This window comes from Oryzias latipes, chromosome 24 (assembly GCF_053564925.1).
Source record: "Oryzias latipes strain Hd-rR chromosome 24, Olatipes_Hd-rR_3.1".
Lineage (NCBI taxonomy): Eukaryota > Metazoa > Chordata > Actinopteri > Beloniformes > Adrianichthyidae > Oryzias > Oryzias latipes.
Window position 1 is genome coordinate 17,681,996 of NC_136260.1, and position 17,590 is coordinate 17,699,585.

Genomic DNA, 17,590 nt, shown 5'->3' on the forward strand with positions numbered 1-17,590 from the left:
GGTAATTCTTTGCAACCATTGGAATTTTATTACGTCTGCAAAAAAAACATTACACTTCCTCTGGAATCAGCAGCCCCCAAGAGGGAACAATGGGAAACAGGCATAGTGACCAGGCTACACTAAGAACGGCCATGATGAACTGGTTATAAATACAAGTATTTGTGGGAGTAAACAGGGCCTAACCCTCCAGAGACCCAGACTGTACGGCGTCACTGTAGGACTGCCCACCTTCTTTAGGCTCTGGGAAGAGTTTGATAAGGTCATCGATGCGGAGGATGGTGATGGCAGCTTCAGTGGCGAACTTCAGGCTTTTTGTTTTAACCATGGTGGGTTCGTACACACCAGCCTGACGGTTGTCTCTGGGTTTGCCATTCAACAAGTCCAAGCCAATCCTGTGGGAAGGAAAATGCCATTTCATTTATGTAAACTAAAGCTGAAGAACAGAAGCAGCCTCAAAACCCGGCTTACCATTTGAGGTTCTTGCGTTCCGGGTTGACCTGAGCTTCGTTGTGGAAGGCGCGAAGCTTGGCCACCAGGTCAGTGGAGTCCTGTGCTGCGTTCACTGCCAGGGTCTTGGGGATGACCAGAAGAGAACGAGCAAACTCTGCAATGGCGAGCTGCTCTCTTGAACCCTGGAGAGGAGACCACACATCAGCTTCGAAGCTTCACTTCAGAACATGAAGAGTAGAGTAAACTCACACTTCAAAAAAGACGAGTAGAGTAAACTCACCATGCTGGTGGCATAGTTCTCCAGGTAAATGGACAAAGCTGCCTCCACAGCTCCCCCTCCTGGTACTACAGACTTTGACTCGAGCACCCTCTTCACCACACACAGTGCGTCATGCACAGAGCGCTCCATCTCATCGCACATGAAGTCATTAGCTCCTCGCAAAATGATGGAGGCTGAAGAACGTACTTTGGTACTGAAGGGGAAAGAAACGTTCAGAGCAGTTTATAAAAGACAACGTTGCATGAAATTGTCTCGATTGAATATTTAATTAGTTCTTACTTCTTGACCAAGATGAGCTCATCATCGCAGATGCGCTCCTGTACAACCTCTTCAGCCTGACCTAGCATGGTGGTCTCAAAGGTTTCCTCTCCCTCCAGGTTGGACAGAGAGGGGCAGACAATGGCTGAGAATAAATTTAAAAAATGTTACATTGAGACGAAGATAAAGGAATGAATCAATGTACAGCCCTCAGTTGTACTCCATTCTTACCTCCAGTTGCCTTAGCGATGCGTTTGAGGTCCCTCTTAAGAACCCTCCTCACGGCCATGGCTCCTGAGTCCACAAAGTACTTCAGACACATGTCGTCAATGCCTCCAGTGGTCAGTACGACATTTGCTCCTGCAGCCAGAATCTTCTGGATTCTTTCTTTGGTAATATCAGACTCCCTAAAAAATAAACACTTCAATTTTTGGTCGTCACTTTAAATATTGGCACATTTAGCTGAGATTGTTTTAGCTGGGATATTGAAAAATACTGAGCCCACATTTTCTCTACACGTCTTCTGTCAGAGTCACAATAAATGGTCTATATGATGCAAAAATCAACTTTTTTTAGCTTATAAGTGTATTATGTTCATTCCTCATGAAAAGAAACCCCTAAGTGGTATTTTAATCCATTCTCACATTTTTGAGTATTTGAGCACCAGCCTCTCCCAACACACAAAACCTAGCAGGTTCTCACACTATGACGTTGACCTGTGAGAACAGCCCCTTCCAGGAAGCACCGCCCCCAGGCTTACACATACGCCCACTTTCTCTGTGGAGCTAGCAGTGATCTGCAAAAACGCTTTCCTTTTATACGCACAATATGCACATCCATCTTTGCAAAAGTTTGCATATTGTTTGCTTTTGTGGGCGAGACGCAGACACGCTACTGAGGCTGGCTCTAGTTTGCCATCACGAAATGGGCGAAAAGCTGGTGCCTCAGAGATCGAGCAGTCTTACTTTCAGATAAAAAAATCGTACAAATAACTCATATTTGATAAAGAAGTCGTTCTTTAGTGTGCCAAAGGCAATATATTATCATATCCATGTTTACTAAAAAAAGGCTTAAGCGTAGTGTAGGCACTGTAACCCTTGTGCTATCCTAGGCACTTTAACATTGGGAGTTGGGTCATCTAGACCCACTAGACAGTGCACTGAACCTTTTTTCTGCAATGATTTGTGATCTTCACTGGTGTCCTTTAAATAAATGAAATCCTCTTCACCTTTATCCACTTTTGTCATGTAGGGATAACATGTAACAACAATGTAAGGGTGGGGTCATAGGATAGCACAAGGGTTAAAGAGTCATAGTACTGTAGATAAACCGATCTAGCCTCAACACATTTAAGCTAAAGAACTGGGTAACTACATAGCTACATTTTTTATATATGAATCATTTAAGTTCATTGCAACTTGTGATGCCCAGTTATATGGAGACTGATACTAGGACTGGGCTTAAAGTTTATATATAGAAAAAAAGATACGATTACTTCCAGACATCCCTTCATCCTTGAAAAACTGTAAAATGTTCTGAGTAATGGTTTCTCCTCAAAGACCCACTCCAATCATCTTTTGGTCTATTTTCAAAGTGTTCCCAGTGGTTTTAAATATATGATTATGCTGTTTTTAGCCAAACTCATAAAAAACGGTAATTAGGAAATAGGTTCTGCATAGCGGCATGAATTCATTAGACTTTCCCCTCTGAGGTGTTGGTGTGGAATAAGCCTGCCCCCCCTCCGTTTACCAGCTCTACAGCTAGCTTACAGACCTTACTAACCGTCTCATAGATGTCTTCCATCGTGAGGAAAAAAATGCTATTGCTATAAGATTATGTTCACAATCATCATGGGAGTTGGTCTTTAAGAATCAAGATGACTTAAATGGCTGACAAAAACAAAACGTCACTTACCTCTGTCTGATCTGATCAAGCTTCTCTGGGTCGCTGATGATAACTTGGACTCCCATTTTCATTTTGGCCTTCTGCAAGCTGAAGTCCAGGCAGGCGATCTTCGCATTTACAATACGTTTCACCATTCCTGCAGAGAAACCAGCTCGTCTTTAGCTGAAGGTGTCTGAAGACATTACAGAATAGTGCTCCAAAAAGACAAAAAAGTAAATCCTGTTTGGCCAAAAGAAGTGCCAGAGTTTAAATATCACTGCCACTAGACTTCTCTTCAACCAGTTTACTATTTCCCACGCGTATCACTGCGTATACCACCGAGCAAGGTATAGCAGCAAAAAAAAATGGGACTTTAAACAACAGTAACTTTACAGAAAGGTATGGAAAAAAAAAACGTGTGAAAGTCCACACATTTCAAACTAACAGCTTTTTGAAAAACATTGAAAAACACACCTTGTGAACCAACTGTGCAGTTCAGGGCGTATCCGTTAACCAAAAAACTCTCCTCCTGGCTGCGACCGTGAGCTTTCAGCACATTGACAGAGTTGATCGGGTATTTGGCCACTCCTTTGCTGTCCACAAACTTCACAGCCAGGGCAGCATCAACCACCATGTTTGCAAAGAAGTCTGAATCACTGAAGACTGAAGTCAAGGTAAACAAGCGCTCAGTATTCACTTTTAGCACAAGCACAAACACTTGACTGAGACGACGTAATTTTCCAGGAAGATTTGACACATTGTCGGTCAGGATACACTTTTATGATTTTTGAAGACATGGAGGTCTTGGCTGCGTTGATCAGGCATTCTCTTCCCAGATCATCAGTCCCAATGGTGAGGTTCTCATTTATGTAGCGCACTGCCTCTCTACAGGAAAGAAAAAAAATGACTCAGAGGTTTTGTTAGACTTAGAATTCATCTTTCACAACGGTTACTGTTAGGGATGTCCCAATCTGATCACGCCACTGTAATTTGAGCCTTAATCTGGATCAGATGTTTATTTTGTCTTTAACATCAGAGTTATATGTTTCAAGCTTACTATTACAAATAAATACTATACTAGAAGTCTTTAAATCATGAACAGACTACGACATTATATTGCTGTAAAGCGCAGCAGAATACGGCACTTGTTTGAGCAAAAACAGTTCAGGAAAGTTAGCAAGATATTTAAAGATTCAGACTTCTAGGCTAAAAAATTCTTTTAATAACCTTTTAAAACACAAATGTCTTTTGCGTTTTGTCTTAACTCGAACAATGACCTACAACGGCATTTCAAAAGAAAAAGGTTGTGTTTTGGTTTCCTTTAATGAAAATGGCTCTATCCGTGGTGCTGACAGAGACAGCAGTGAGACCAAGAGACCATCTGCTAAGTGAAAAACTCAGTTGAGTTTTTCCAGCAAAGGGAAAAGAAAAAAAAATCCATGTCCCAAAAACAACCGAAACTATTAAATGGTTGAATAACTAGTCATGAATCATATTTATGCTACAACAACTATTTAACCTTTTTTTTTAAAGAATATTGAAGAGATATGAATCACATCTGATCAAAAAAGTTAAATAATTCTGAAGACACTAAAGCAACAGTCAAACTTTCTCACATGACTAATCATCCATTTTTACTAGTCAATAGTTAACATTTTTTTCTTGTTGATAGTAGCACTATCTTTGCTTGATTGGTCAAATTACCTCATTGTCTAAGATCGTTTAAGCATTGGATTGGGACACAAAATGTAATGATTCGCAATCAAATCGGGCAAAACTAAAAAAAAAAAAAAAAAAAAGAGAAAAATAAAAACAGTGATCAGGACATCCCTAGTTATTATTAACCCATCTCACTTGCAAGCCAGGCGGTATCCATTGATGACTGAGGTTGGATGAATCTTCTGCTTTACCAGCTCGTCTGCACTTTTCAGTAGCTCTGCAGCGAGAATCACCTGCCAGAAAGTATTACAGTGATCAAAATGACATTTTAACAATTTACACATTTAAATTTTGTACCATCGTTTCATTAGGAGTGGCAGAAATGAGGCTGCAGAACCCCTTCAGACACTGAGGGATAGTTTCTCTATCCTGTTAGCATAGCCACACATCCGTAATAAAAGCAGATGCATGGTACTAGAACAGGATTTTGTTCTAAGATTCAACACACGGAAAGAGAACTAAAATCCCCAACACTTCCTCTTTCGGTGGATTTGAGAGGAGCTGTCAGCCAAGACTTACAACAGATGTAGTTCCATCTCCAACCTCCTTGTCCTGGAGGTCAGCAAGCTCGCACAGGACTTTGGCAGCAGGATGTTCTACCTCCAGCATCTTCAGGATGGTTGCTCCGTCGTTGGTGATGGTCACGTCCTGTCAATTTCAGGATGGGAACCATATAATCAAATACAGGACGCAGAATTGTTTGTTGGTTTTACTTAATCACGAGACAAACCCCAATGTCGTCCACCAGCATCTTGTCGAGGCCGTAGGGTCCGAGAGAACTCTTGACGATGTTCGCGATGGAAGCTGCGGCCATGACTGCAACAACACGGAAGTATAAAGTCATCAAGTGCGCTTTGAAACAGCTAACTACAAATTGAAAACAACAAACTCTCGTTTTTTGAGATGCACGTAATATTTTATATAGCAACAGGCAAATAACGGACCACACCTTCCTACTACATCATGAGATGAGGCTCATGAGCTAAACCGCTAATCCGTTAAAGCTAAATCGCAAAACTTAGCCGTATATTCATATATCCAAATAAAAGTATGGATATTGCTATAATTCTGTGGAAAGAACGCGCATCCGTGCTGGTTAAAAGCAATGCGAGCTAGTTAACACATCGTCGTAACGATAACTAGCACTAGCATGACTGCACGTGTGTGCTACATGCGGAAACCTCATTGACACAAGTACCGCTCTGCAGTCTATAAATACTGTAAATAAAACAAAATTACAAAATGAAATGAATAGCAGTTCACCATTTTGAGTGCGAACAGATTCCCCAGTGCTTCTCTGGCCGAAGACATTTAGCGGACCTTCCAAAAGCGACATTTTGGAGCACCACACCGAGAAGAAAGAATCAACCCGGGTGCATTATGGGTAAACCGGCAAAATGACGGAAGGTTCGAGAATTAAAACGTGTTAAAAAAAGTAAAGAATATAGTTTTACACAAAACAACCTTATCTACTTTAAGTTTTGAAATGTGACATATGTCGTATCGAAACAAGAAGAACGACTTAGAAAAGTATACACTTTTTTAAACTGATATTTATAACTACATTTCCCAGAATGCTTTCGATTGAAAGAACTGGCTTGAAGGTTTGCGCCCCCTACTGACGAAACACACTTTTGCAAAAAACTAAAACAAGTTTCTTACATTATGCTTTTTTAAAATTAGTTTTTCCTTGATGTATTTGCTTTTGTTCTTTAAATTTTAAGATACATTAGATACATTGATTCCCATAATGAAAATGTCTTTTTGACCATCTGTCACCTCTGACAAATGATTCTCTGAAGCTAATGCACCTCTGCTCACAAAAAATATTTTTGCCATATTGATAAATTTGTTTTTTGGAAACAGCAATCAAAATAAAAGTGTTTTACACTTCTAAAGGTAAAATGAGCAAAAATAAATATTATTCTTTTGCACATTTGTTCTGTCTTTTAGTTGACAATAAAAGTTATTCTTGTTACCAAATGCAACAATGTTTTCTTTAACTAATTATTTTTCTAAACAAACTGAAATGATACATGTATGCATGTTAAACACTAAATTAGACTTTCAAAGTTCAAAAAGTGGTTTGAGTGAAGTCTAATTGTCAATTATTAGCTGTATCTAATATTGTCCACATCTCCTGCTTCTTGGAGTTCTTTTCCTTCTTTTTTTTATTAACTTCTCCTGTCCAACAACTGAGGAAACAGATGAGAGCTGAAGCCCTCTTGTGTTGGACATATTTTTTTTTGCAACATGGGGTTATGAATCTTCTGACACACATGGTATATATTTGAATTAACCCCTTTTGTAATTTATACTAAACTATATTCATATTAAACATATATTTGTAACATTTTTTTTTGTTGGATTTGAAAGAAAAACAAATGAGGGAAGAAAGATGAATGTTAGAGTGGGGGGGGGGAATAATTAAACATCAAAACTTGCTGGAAGTTTTGATGTATAATAAATCTAAAAGGGAAGGGGCTGTCCACACACACACTCAAATGTTACAAACATACCTTTTGGCTCCAATAATGTTCACATATAAACAGGTAAACATGGGCATAACACAACTGATGTTCACACACGCATACAAATGCATTCAGGCTAAGAGTTTGCATGCATTTAGTCATGCTAAATATTAGTGCAAAGGTGAGCTAACACCTGTGCTCAAGTGAGTGTTTATGTTATTCTGAGGTGGATGATGGAATGTAAAAAGAAGGAGGGAGAGGGCCCATCATCCCCGTACCAAGACCCTGCTGCAGCAGCAGCGGCAGCCAGATCCCCCCAACACCCGCACAGTGGCAGATAGAGAAAAGCCATCCGCTGGGTGATCACATCCGCTACCCAGCACAACTGCCACAGGGGCCCAAGTAGAGCACCCCCAGCCCCAGACAAGCATCCCATCACCACCCAGGAGTTCTGAGCATCCCCCCTCCCCAACCCCAGGCACGCGCCAGAGCCCCCCAAGGGAGACCCGCCCCACGCTCCAGGCAGCCTCTCACCAAGTCCACAGTTGGTCCAGAAGAGAGCAAGGCAGGGGCCGGCCACCCATGCTCCGGAGTAGGGCACCCAAGAGAAGTGGGGGTCCACAAGGAGTGTTGCAAATATGGCCCGACCAGGCTCACCCACAGTTGAACTATTGGAGAAAGCCGGCGCTAGACGGCAAGGACCAGAACCCACAAGGACACGGACACCCCCATGCTCAGATGTGATGTGATCCCCGGGTCATGGTCTTACCAGGGGTTCTTCTTTTCTGACTCAGTATGTCTTATTATCCTGGAATTTTAGAATACTCGACATGTATGGTCATTTTTTTTGTAGTTTAGGTGTAAAGACATAGCTGTAAGTTTATTTTTAATGGTTGGACTAATTAAGCTTGGATCAGCATGCCCATTGCTTTGTGTTTTGCTGTAATATAACATCAAAATCAGATGCCAGGATACCATATAACATATAAGCGCACCTTCAACATATACCATTAAAAAAATGTAAATAAATAAACAAACAGTACCAAAACCAGAGTTGAATCTGAATTTATTATCTGCATTACATTGTTTTTGAGCAATGTTGACTAGCTAGTTAAAAAAATACAGTACATTTAACTTAAACGTCATAAAGCATTTCTATGGCATACAAGAATAACTTTCCTAAAATGTACATCTCTACAAAGTGTTTACAAATATATGCAAAAACTGAAAGAAAAGTGCAAAAAAACCAAAAAAAAAAGTCAACGAAGACGGAAAAACAGTTCCCCACCAGTGAAACAAAATTGAAAACACATCAAACCAAAAACAAATATACTTCATATTCTCATCCCGGGTTTGCTGCCATCTCCCGACATTTTCTCATGTTTTGATACGTTTATAAGGTTTTTTCAAGCAGTGAGCAAAAGGAAAATCTATTTTTTTTCAAACATTCACAGTATTTTATTTACTTTTTGGGGAAAAATATTCTCTAAGTTTGAATAAAGACATTGTATTTTCATTTACAGTCAGTTTTGGCTCATTGCCATTGTCGTTTGACAATGTTTTCAATTTAGTGTGTCACATTAGCGTCTGTAGATCCCTGAAGTTGATTCGAGAAAAACTGAAACAGTATTGAATGTTTTTATTTTAAACCAATGCAGCTTATTTTGTGTGATCAAGATGAGTCAGTAGCGTTTGAGAATTTAACATTTTCAACCGATTTCTAATTTGCGTCCAAGGAAAAAAAAGTGCACCTGATACAGTACTGTAACTACAGCTCTCCTTTGTGGTCCTTTAAAAATAAAATAAAAAAAAATAATCACATAGAAAAAGGGGTTCTGTTTGTTAAGATGAACATTTTGCCCACATGTCATTGCATGTAAAACATTTGAAATTTATTCACAGATTTTAAACAAATACAACTCCTAAACAGCAGCGCTGCAGCAAATCAGCATGTTTTGCATTTTTTAAAGCTCTTTTAAACCTATTGGTGACACAGTTGTTGGGAAAAATGACTTAAATCACACAACTAACATACTGAGGTCTAACTGGATTCCTACTAGAGCTGCACTCTTTTGTCAAGTGACAAACTAAACCAAGCAGAATGTCTGAAGGCTGCAGGTTTTACACTTTAAAGCTGCTTGTATTCACAAAAAAGTACATCTTCTAACCATATTAACTACAAGTGAAAGTACAGTTAAAACACCTTAAGAGCAAAACCTTTGGGAAAACTCAAACTATTGACAGTCAATTCTCCTGCAGATCTATTTTAATGATGTTGGATGCTTGCATATCAATGTGAAATGCTGAGCACAGGAAGAGACAGACCAATTCAACAAAACCAGTTCTCAAGCCAATTATCTTTACCAGTCTCACACATAAAGCAGTGTCTAAACTTCTGATAATAAAGATAGCTCAGTCACTTCAACTATTGTTTGTAAAGATCTTGTCATCTTGGTTAGTAGTGCTAAGAAAGCTCATGCTTAGGCCTGTGCACTGCAAATATGGCTAAGAAATGCTCAGGAGTTGTTTCTTAAAATGTGCTTTTCTTGCTTTGTCCCTTTGTTGCTATGTGCTGTTAACATGTATTTTGGACATCTTCATGCAAAGCTGCTGGAGCTCAGACACTGAAACTTCTCCCTCAGAGACTGAACAATGTTCGGTTGGTTCTGCTGCGGCTCGCTCCACAGGTACTTCTCTAGCGGTTTTAATGGGTCGCAGGTTCGGACAGGTGTGGACGGCAGACTCAAAGACTGGACAAGACTCCGATTTTGATTGGGAAGGGCCGCCGAGCCAGCATTACACCGGTTCCTCTCTGCTTCGCTTTCATCCTCTGAGCGGATCTCTACATAGTCATCATCATCTTCCCCATTGTCTTTGAAGTTGGCCAGGTAGTTTTGGGTGGCGTTGAGTATGCTGAGAGCAGAAGCACGGTTCAGGACCACCACCTGTTGGCCGTCGTGTAAAGTGAGATCTGAGCGTCCCAGGGTCAGCTGGTCTGGAAGGCTGCTCTGTCGACCGGTGTGGCCCAAACTGGGACTGCGAGATCTGTCTGTGGTTCTATGCATGGATAGTCCATTACATCCAAGTCCAGGCTGGGTCTCTTGCTGCTGGCTGACCAGAGAGCTGGTTGAGTGGCACTGTATGGGCTGGGAAGACGTTCCATTAAAGGAAGGATGTCTCTTGATGGAACTGTACACATGCTCCTCCTTCTCACTTGGTGCTGACAAGCATGAGCTCCACCTTTGAGGCGTTGGAGCACTTGGAGAAGAAGGAATGGTTTTCAGAGAAGGGATGGAGCAGGAGGAGACAATCCTACGCTGAGGGCTTGTAGATGTTTGATCGTCCATCCCGTCGCTGGACGAAGACACAAAGCTTGCCAGCTCCCCATTGCTGTAGGTGGAGTGGAGCCAGTCCTCATCCAAGGAACTCTGAGTCACAGATAGTGACAACGATGGTCCTGAATTACCGATAGGCTGAGTGGAAGAGGTTTGAACAGCTTGTCCAGCAGAGTCCTTGAACATCACCTGGTCATAAAGCTGGGAGTACTCAGCTATTCTTGCTCCTGAGAAGAGAAAGCAAACAAGTCGATCTGTAATTAATATAGCTGATACCATAGGCCACCCTCATTTCTCAAGAATCTGACACAGATACTGCCCTTGATATGTGGTTTGGGTACAGGCCACTTGTGACCTAACCCAGTTCTCTTTTTAGGAAACTAATTTAAACAGCCTTACATGTCTTCACTAGATATAGTTAAAGTATATCTCAAATCGTTATCTGTTATGTACAATGAGATTCAGACTTTAGATACTGATGAGATAAACCTGGAAAAGTACTCTTAAAGCATAACGAGAAAAAATGTAGGGTTACCGATAGCTGCACCTCCTTGTTTCTTTTCCTCCAATATGTCTGCGAGGTCTTTCTGTTTTTTCTCCATTCTGGCTCGACTGCATGAGTCCCCAGGGTCCATGCTCCTCATGCGTAGAAGCTGGTTGGCTTTCTTGATCTTCTGGCTGTACTGCCTTGCCATTAGGAAGACACGACTCTTGGTTTTGTCCATCATTTCCAGAGGAAAGTCTATAGACTCACCCAGCAGGAGAGAGGAAGAGGCTAAAGGTGAGTCCAGACCTGCTAACTCCCCCGGAAACAGACTATGAATGTCCCTGATGGTGCTGTCTCTTTGGGAAGGGCTATGCTGTGGAAGTTCCACCAGATCATCATCCTCCAGGCGGAAGCTGCCGCTGCTTAGACGGGCTAGTCTGTTCCGAATGCTTTTCACTGTGCCTGGTGGGGGCTCTGGGGGGACTGGAAGGGGGCGGGATGCTGGCGTTGAGTTGTGGCTTTCTTCTTCAGTGGAGCCTTCATTTTGGAGGTCTGGGAGCCTGAGAACAGGGATGGTAAATGATGGCGTGGAGGTGACAGAAGGGGGTTTGGACTGATGAGTTGGGCTATTCTTGGCTGGAGGGCTGCTAGCTTTAGAAGTTTCTACAGGGGGGTTCTTTTTGGGGCTATTTTTACTCGGTGAAACCTTGGATGACTCACTGGCACTCACAGGAAAGGCAGCAGGAAGTCGGTCAGCCTTTTTCTCATTGGTTTTGATGTAGTTTTCCAAGTCACTCCAGATTTCATCAACTTCCTCAGACATCTTGTCTCCTTTCTGCGCTGGCTTTGCAAAGATCTCTGGGGAGGAGGCGTAACAATGATCTGGCTGAGAAGAGCTTGAAAAAGAACGGGAACCTTCTGGTCCTTCACTGTCACCTAAATGGAGACTCTCCTCTGACAAAGTCCCCGCACAAGTTTTAGTTTTCGGATCTTGTTCCAAAGACAGTAGACTTGTGTTACCTTCATTCATTCCTTTAAGTTCTATTGATGGAGGTTCCCTAAAACAGATGGTGTCGTAGATATCCTCTTCCACAATTTTCAGCTCACATGACTCATATGACTTCACCTCCGGCGCAGAAGACCGATTGCTCTCCGATGAGGAGTCCGCTTCATTCAATGGCTCTTTGATGCTCGAAGGACTTTGCACTGTTTCTGCTTGTGTGATTGCAGAAGTTTCTTTCTGTTTCTGAATTTCTTCAGGGTCCCTTCTGATGAGGCCCATACTCCTCAGGTCCTCATAACTGATATTGTCATATACATTCTCTATATCATCTATGGTCAGTTGCTCGGCTGAAGAGGATCCAGACATTTCATTGCTGGATGATTCTGTGTTAATCACTTCTAAATTGCACCTGTCTGCCCGTTCTTCTTCAGGTCTTCGAGTCTCTGTTGCCTTTTCTCCTACGCTGCTGGCTCTCCGCAGGACTCTGCTGCTATCAGGCGGAGGGTCAACTTGCACAGTGGGCACCTGCTCAACATGCCAACTGCAGGGCCGAGCTGTCCGAGGAGACGAGGAAGTTTCGGACCTTTCTGCAGGGGGCTCCGGTTCTGGTGCACTTTGCTCCGTAGGAACAAACATCTGATATATGTCTTCATCCTCATCATCAGGCTGCATTGTTCTCTGGCGCGTAGGGAACATGGCCCGGCGAGCTCGATGGTCAGCCCAGATATTCTTCACTGAATGGTCACTTTCTGTGACTATTACAGATGGGATCGGTGACTCCGGAGGTTCCTCTGTCACATGCTGCGTCCTCAGGAGTGGTGGGTGATGACTTACTTCTCTTACCAAAGATTCCCTGGCTCTCTGAATAGAACGACAGCAGAAGTTATGTGTGGCTGTCATCCTTCAAAACATTTAGACTCTTTAAAACTTTACTATACTTCTAAACTGCCACAAAACGGCTGTGAATGACTGCACACCTGAAGGTCTGAGGGACTCATGTTGAAAGTTTTCCATTGGTCAATGCTGTCAACAGATGCTTGAGGGTTCAGCCTCTTTCTGCTGCTTTTGCCAGGAATGCGTAGCCTCTTTCCACCACCCTAAAAAAACATTTTTGTATGATCAGCAGCAGGAAAACAGAGGACTTTATTTGAAAATGTTTTCCTGCCAGCGGTGTAAGTGTTGGAACACAATCCAAGGACTCACAGGACCACTTTCATCTTCATCGTCAGCATCCTGTTGATGTGGCTCCTCCCCTTCCTCCCTGTCACTGTGCTCATAGTGATCTCCGGGATCGAGGGACTCCTGAGATTGGTTGATAAGGCTTCGACTGCGGCCTATAGTGCCCAGAGCCAGCTGGGACACCGGAGAAAGTAGGCTAACTCCTAAGCTTGTTCGCTGGGAAAAAGAAAAGAATAAATAGATTTGGGGGGGATAAGCAAGACTATAATTTCAATTACCGGTAATTGAAAGAATTTTTGGGGGATTGTGACTTACTTTTTCAGTGTCGTTGTTGACAGCATTGTGCTTTGCGTTCTTCAGTAATTTGCTGAGGGGTTCTGGGAACATAACATGTTAAGGTCACCATAGTTCCACCTTTATCTTAATAAGCCATTGTGACCTGATGTGTGTGTGTATATATATATATATATATATATATATATATATATATATATATATATATATATATATATATATATATATATATATATATATTGACAAGAGATTTGGGTATTTCTCACCTTTCCTGCGTCCTCTACGAGGAGTGGGGCCTTCTTTGGTTTGAGGAGAGTCCTTCTTGTCTCCATCAGGGCTGTAATGAAATCCAGGGTGATCTGAAGCAGAATCACAACAGATCACAACAGTTATTTAATCCATTTGTATAATTATTGTATAAAGTCAATACATTTATATAAAATTAAATAAATCAGCACTTACGTATTGCATCCATTTCTAAAATTGCCTGTTTAGCCTGCAGTGCAAAAAAAACAAAAACAAAAGTGAGCTTGATGGAATTTCAGGTGAGGATACATCTCAACACTGGGTGGTGCTGTGCTACAGTCTCCATCTGTACTATTGCTGGAGAAATACATCACATTGAGGTTCAATTTGGAGATGATGCACCTTATTTGATTTGTGCTTTTATCCCATCAGCTGTACAACCTTTTGGGTCAAATAAAAAAAATTCTGATGTCTGATCGAGATTCATTTTCTTTAAATATATTTGGATGTTTACATTTTCATCCCAAAATACACCTGCAATAAAATAGTTTTGCTTTTTTTCCTCATTTTTAAGTATGTTTTGAGTAAACGTCCTAAACTGGATTCTTAAAAAAGGATTCTAAAGGAGTGACATGTTCACAGCATCCCACTCAAACTTTGGGATAAGATCCACTTACCTTGGCAGGAATTTTTGCAGGATGGTTTTCAAGTATGAGCCTTTTGAGGTGTAAGATCCACATGCGCTTGTCTTGCTGTGATTTGGCCTGGGATCAGAGCAAGACATCACAGTGAGGATTATGTCATACGTGCACTTTTACTGCAGCTCAGAGGATTGGGCTAAATCCTTTAAAATATGGCTTTTGTACATCGAACATATTAGATTTTCCTTTTTAATGCTTCCTGAAAACATGGTGGCTAGGTAGCAACAATGAGTGCCTTTGGCTTTAAAACACCCAACATGTCCGAACAGCTCAGTAAGGTGAGCCTAGATGGGCTGCAAAACAATAAAACACCTGCAAACAATCAGAACACTTTCTGACTCTTGCTCAATGCTGCTGGTAGCTACAGAACCGTTTAACCCTGTAATTAGTTCAAACATTGTTTAACATTTGTGCACGGTCTCACCTGCACTGTGTGCTGTAGTTTAGGATTCTTGTAGTGAAACACGCTGAAACTAAGCGGCTCTTTTGGAATAACTTCAACAAGCATCAAATTGCAGCACTGCAGGAGGAAGGTTGGAAATTATGTTAAAGAAATTTGGTTCCAGAACTTTTTTAAACTATGTGGCACCTTAAAATGTATGACTGACCAAGATGTGAGCCTTGTATGTATATGTTTCTTCTCGCTTCTTTGTAATCAACAACAGCTTGTCAAACAGAAAAAGGGTCCTTTCATTTTTGGCTCGCTGCAGACGAAACGTTCCTTCAAGAACCAACTCCCCGTATCCAATCAGATCGGGCCCTTTCCAGTTGGTCAGAAGACTCTGGATTTCCTGCACAATGACATTAAGAAAGAAGAGCTAGTTAACCCCAGTTTGATTGAGGACAAGAAATCTAAGAATGAAATGTAAATGAGAGGATTTTTAGTCTGGTTAAAAAAAAAAAAAGATAACTGCAGCGCAAATGGAAAACAATTTAAAATCTTTTGCATTTCTTTGAATGTCTAAAAACAAGTTTCACATTTTTGCATGTATCAAATAGTTTTCAGTGCAGCTAAATTAAGTTTTTTGCTTTTATACATCTTCTTTGTGCATGGCTAACATTTGTTTAAAATCTAGAAACCAGCAAATGATATTGAGCCATTGAAATGTTGCCTGAGTCAGACGCTTGAGAGAGTTCACACGACCGTTCTAAGAACTGGCTGTATGGAAAAAAAATGTCAGTTTCTGTTTTGACTAATAAAAGACTTGATGAGAGTGTGGGAGCGCTTTTTGCACCTGCAGTCTAACTGCATGCTCATGTTTCCTCTTCATGTCGTTGATGTGCCAGGCCACTCTCTGCATGGTGTCAATGGCTTCCTGCACAACCTCATGGGTCTCTGTGTCCTTCTCCATGTGGTTGGCTATCTCCTGCACAGACAATCCACATTTGTGCTCTGCATGCAGACACACTTGCTATCCTGTTTCAAAAAATTAAAGTGTTCACAAAGGACCATGCATACACTCAGAAACATAGGTAGGAAACATTGAACAGACATACTGTGCACCATATGTCTGTGCATTTGACTACTCCATTCTGGCTTGAGTTGGAGGTGTATCACACTGATATGGACAAAATCATTAGCAGGGTCTAACAGGAATGCGTCTGCCTTTTGCACAGTAAAAGGTAAATTTTCTCTGTGTCAGCATTTGCATGCAAAACAGCCAGCGGGCTAACATACATGCAGCAAAAGGTGGTACTTGAGGATCCGTTGCACCGGCTTGAGCAAGTAAGAACCCAAGGGTAGGGCGTGTCTCAGGGATTCTTGGCGCTCGCGGAAAAACTTGGCCAACGCCTTGTTCCTCATGCATTCTGTGAGCACAGCCACTGACCTGCGAAGACAAAACACAGTCAAAGAAATGTCAAGGATGTGCAGTAAATTATTATCTGACAGCTATAAAAAAGGCTTGTAATGTAAGCTTTTACCAGTTCTAGAAAGGAAAAGTTTCATGTTATTGGTTCAGAAATTGCTATGCTTTTTGCATAAACAATGTTTATATTCGGACAATTGTGCATTGTGCTTTTTTTGAATTCATATAGTTTGGTTTTAAATCAGTTTATAAAACTTTAGGATGTGCAAATGCATTTAATTTACACTGATTGGCAGCTAACTTCTGTAGTTTCAACTCAAAAATCATTTTCAGAACCAATTTTAGTAATGGTCAATAATGATATTGATCACCCACACATCTCTGTACATTAAATGCATTTAAAAAAAACAGCAGTCCTTTACAGCCTTTTTAGAACTGGCTCAGTGGAGCTGGTTTGCTGTGTGACCTACTGAAGAATAAAGAGCTTTTATACGAAGCTTAGAGGCAGTGAGTGCGTGCAGAGCTGAGCAAGACAGAAAAAGACAGTTGTGAACTTGAATCATTCTTCTGTGTCTTGTGTGTGTCTGGATTCCAGCGCGGTTCCACACAGGCCTCACATTGTTCTGGAGGAAACCCGACCTTAGAGCTCAGTATGACCATGATGCATCTACGGCCTCTGTGACTGTGTGCTTATATGCAACTATCTTCCTATGTGTGACCTTGGTGGAGGTCACCAGCTGTGGAAGAACGACTTCCACAAACAGCTGACAATGTCTTCTTTTACTCATGAAATCTACATTAATGCAGTCATGATGAACCCACTGTCCTGAGAAGTGACTGTCTAATCAAACACTGCAGATAGAGAGAGTTCCAGGTCACTTTGATGTAAATGTATAACCTTCTTTCATCACACAGTGTACAGACTGACACAATAATTCCTGATATTACTCCTTCCAGGAGTCCACACTGCTCAGACTGAGCAGAATAAAACATTAACAGCATTAGGTATGATAAGGTGACAGTTTTAATAGCTTGTCTGTCAGCGTGAAAGCTGGAAGTACAAAAGAGTGGAGGACAAAAAAAAATGGGAGCACAAAGCAGAAAAAGGAAGCACAGGGACCCTGAGGCACAACTGACAGTAGACGCTTCGACTCCTGCTGAGGAGCTCTCCATAGAGCATGTCAGGCTGTCAGGGCGGGCAGAAAGGTAACGCTTTGATCGACGTGCACAATGGAGCTATGTGAGACGCTGGGAAGGCAGTGTGTGGGGATGAGCTCATGATGGGACCACAACTGGACAGATAAGGCAACGTCTCAGATATGAACACTGACAGCGCTCTTACCGTGGGTAGTTGGTGCAGTACTGGGTATAAATGTGGAACTCTTCACTCTGGAAGAACACGAAAAACAGAGTCAAGTGTGGGAAAGTAGCTGAGATGTGTTGCAAAATTAACTGCTATTTGTCACATGTTTGAG

General features: G+C 41.6%; 2 protein-coding genes across 3 annotated transcripts in view; both read right to left on the minus strand.

Annotated features, from left to right (window-relative positions):
- Nucleotides 1–5: 5 nt before the first annotated feature.
- On the minus strand, nucleotides 6–6,181 carry tcp1 (t-complex 1). The gene is made up of 12 exons (XM_004083468.5): nucleotides 5,855–6,181; nucleotides 5,322–5,407; nucleotides 5,111–5,239; nucleotides 4,727–4,824; nucleotides 3,647–3,757; nucleotides 3,347–3,528; nucleotides 2,903–3,029; nucleotides 1,220–1,395; nucleotides 1,010–1,133; nucleotides 731–923; nucleotides 469–632; nucleotides 6–392 (listed from the first exon to the last, which is right to left on the minus strand). Exons 1-12 carry the CDS (start codon nucleotides 5,925–5,927, stop codon nucleotides 179–181), a joined length of 1,677 nt encoding a protein of 558 aa, XP_004083516.1. The 5' UTR covers nucleotides 5,928–6,181; the 3' UTR covers nucleotides 6–178.
- Nucleotides 6,182–8,111: 1,930 nt separating this feature from the next.
- The window catches only part of LOC101161938 (pleckstrin homology domain-containing family G member 1), a 35,118-nt gene continuing 25,639 nt past the window's right edge, over nucleotides 8,112–17,590 (minus strand). For both annotated transcript variants that reach the window (XM_011491597.4, XM_004083584.5), the window contains exons 5-17: nucleotides 17,458–17,504; nucleotides 15,986–16,136; nucleotides 15,543–15,674; nucleotides 14,916–15,098; nucleotides 14,732–14,827; nucleotides 14,284–14,370; nucleotides 13,823–13,856; nucleotides 13,627–13,719; nucleotides 13,382–13,443; nucleotides 13,091–13,282; nucleotides 12,865–12,984; nucleotides 10,933–12,748; nucleotides 8,112–10,624 (exon numbers count right to left, since the gene is read on the minus strand). In XM_011491597.4, the coding sequence (XP_011489899.1) occupies nucleotides 9,660–10,624; nucleotides 10,933–12,748; nucleotides 12,865–12,984; nucleotides 13,091–13,282; nucleotides 13,382–13,443; nucleotides 13,627–13,719; nucleotides 13,823–13,856; nucleotides 14,284–14,370; nucleotides 14,732–14,827; nucleotides 14,916–15,098; nucleotides 15,543–15,674; nucleotides 15,986–16,136; nucleotides 17,458–17,504 (3,978 nt within the window). In that variant the 3' untranslated portion in view covers nucleotides 8,112–9,659. The remainder of the gene's footprint in view (nucleotides 10,625–10,932; nucleotides 12,749–12,864; nucleotides 12,985–13,090; nucleotides 13,283–13,381; nucleotides 13,444–13,626; nucleotides 13,720–13,822; nucleotides 13,857–14,283; nucleotides 14,371–14,731; nucleotides 14,828–14,915; nucleotides 15,099–15,542; nucleotides 15,675–15,985; nucleotides 16,137–17,457; nucleotides 17,505–17,590) is intronic.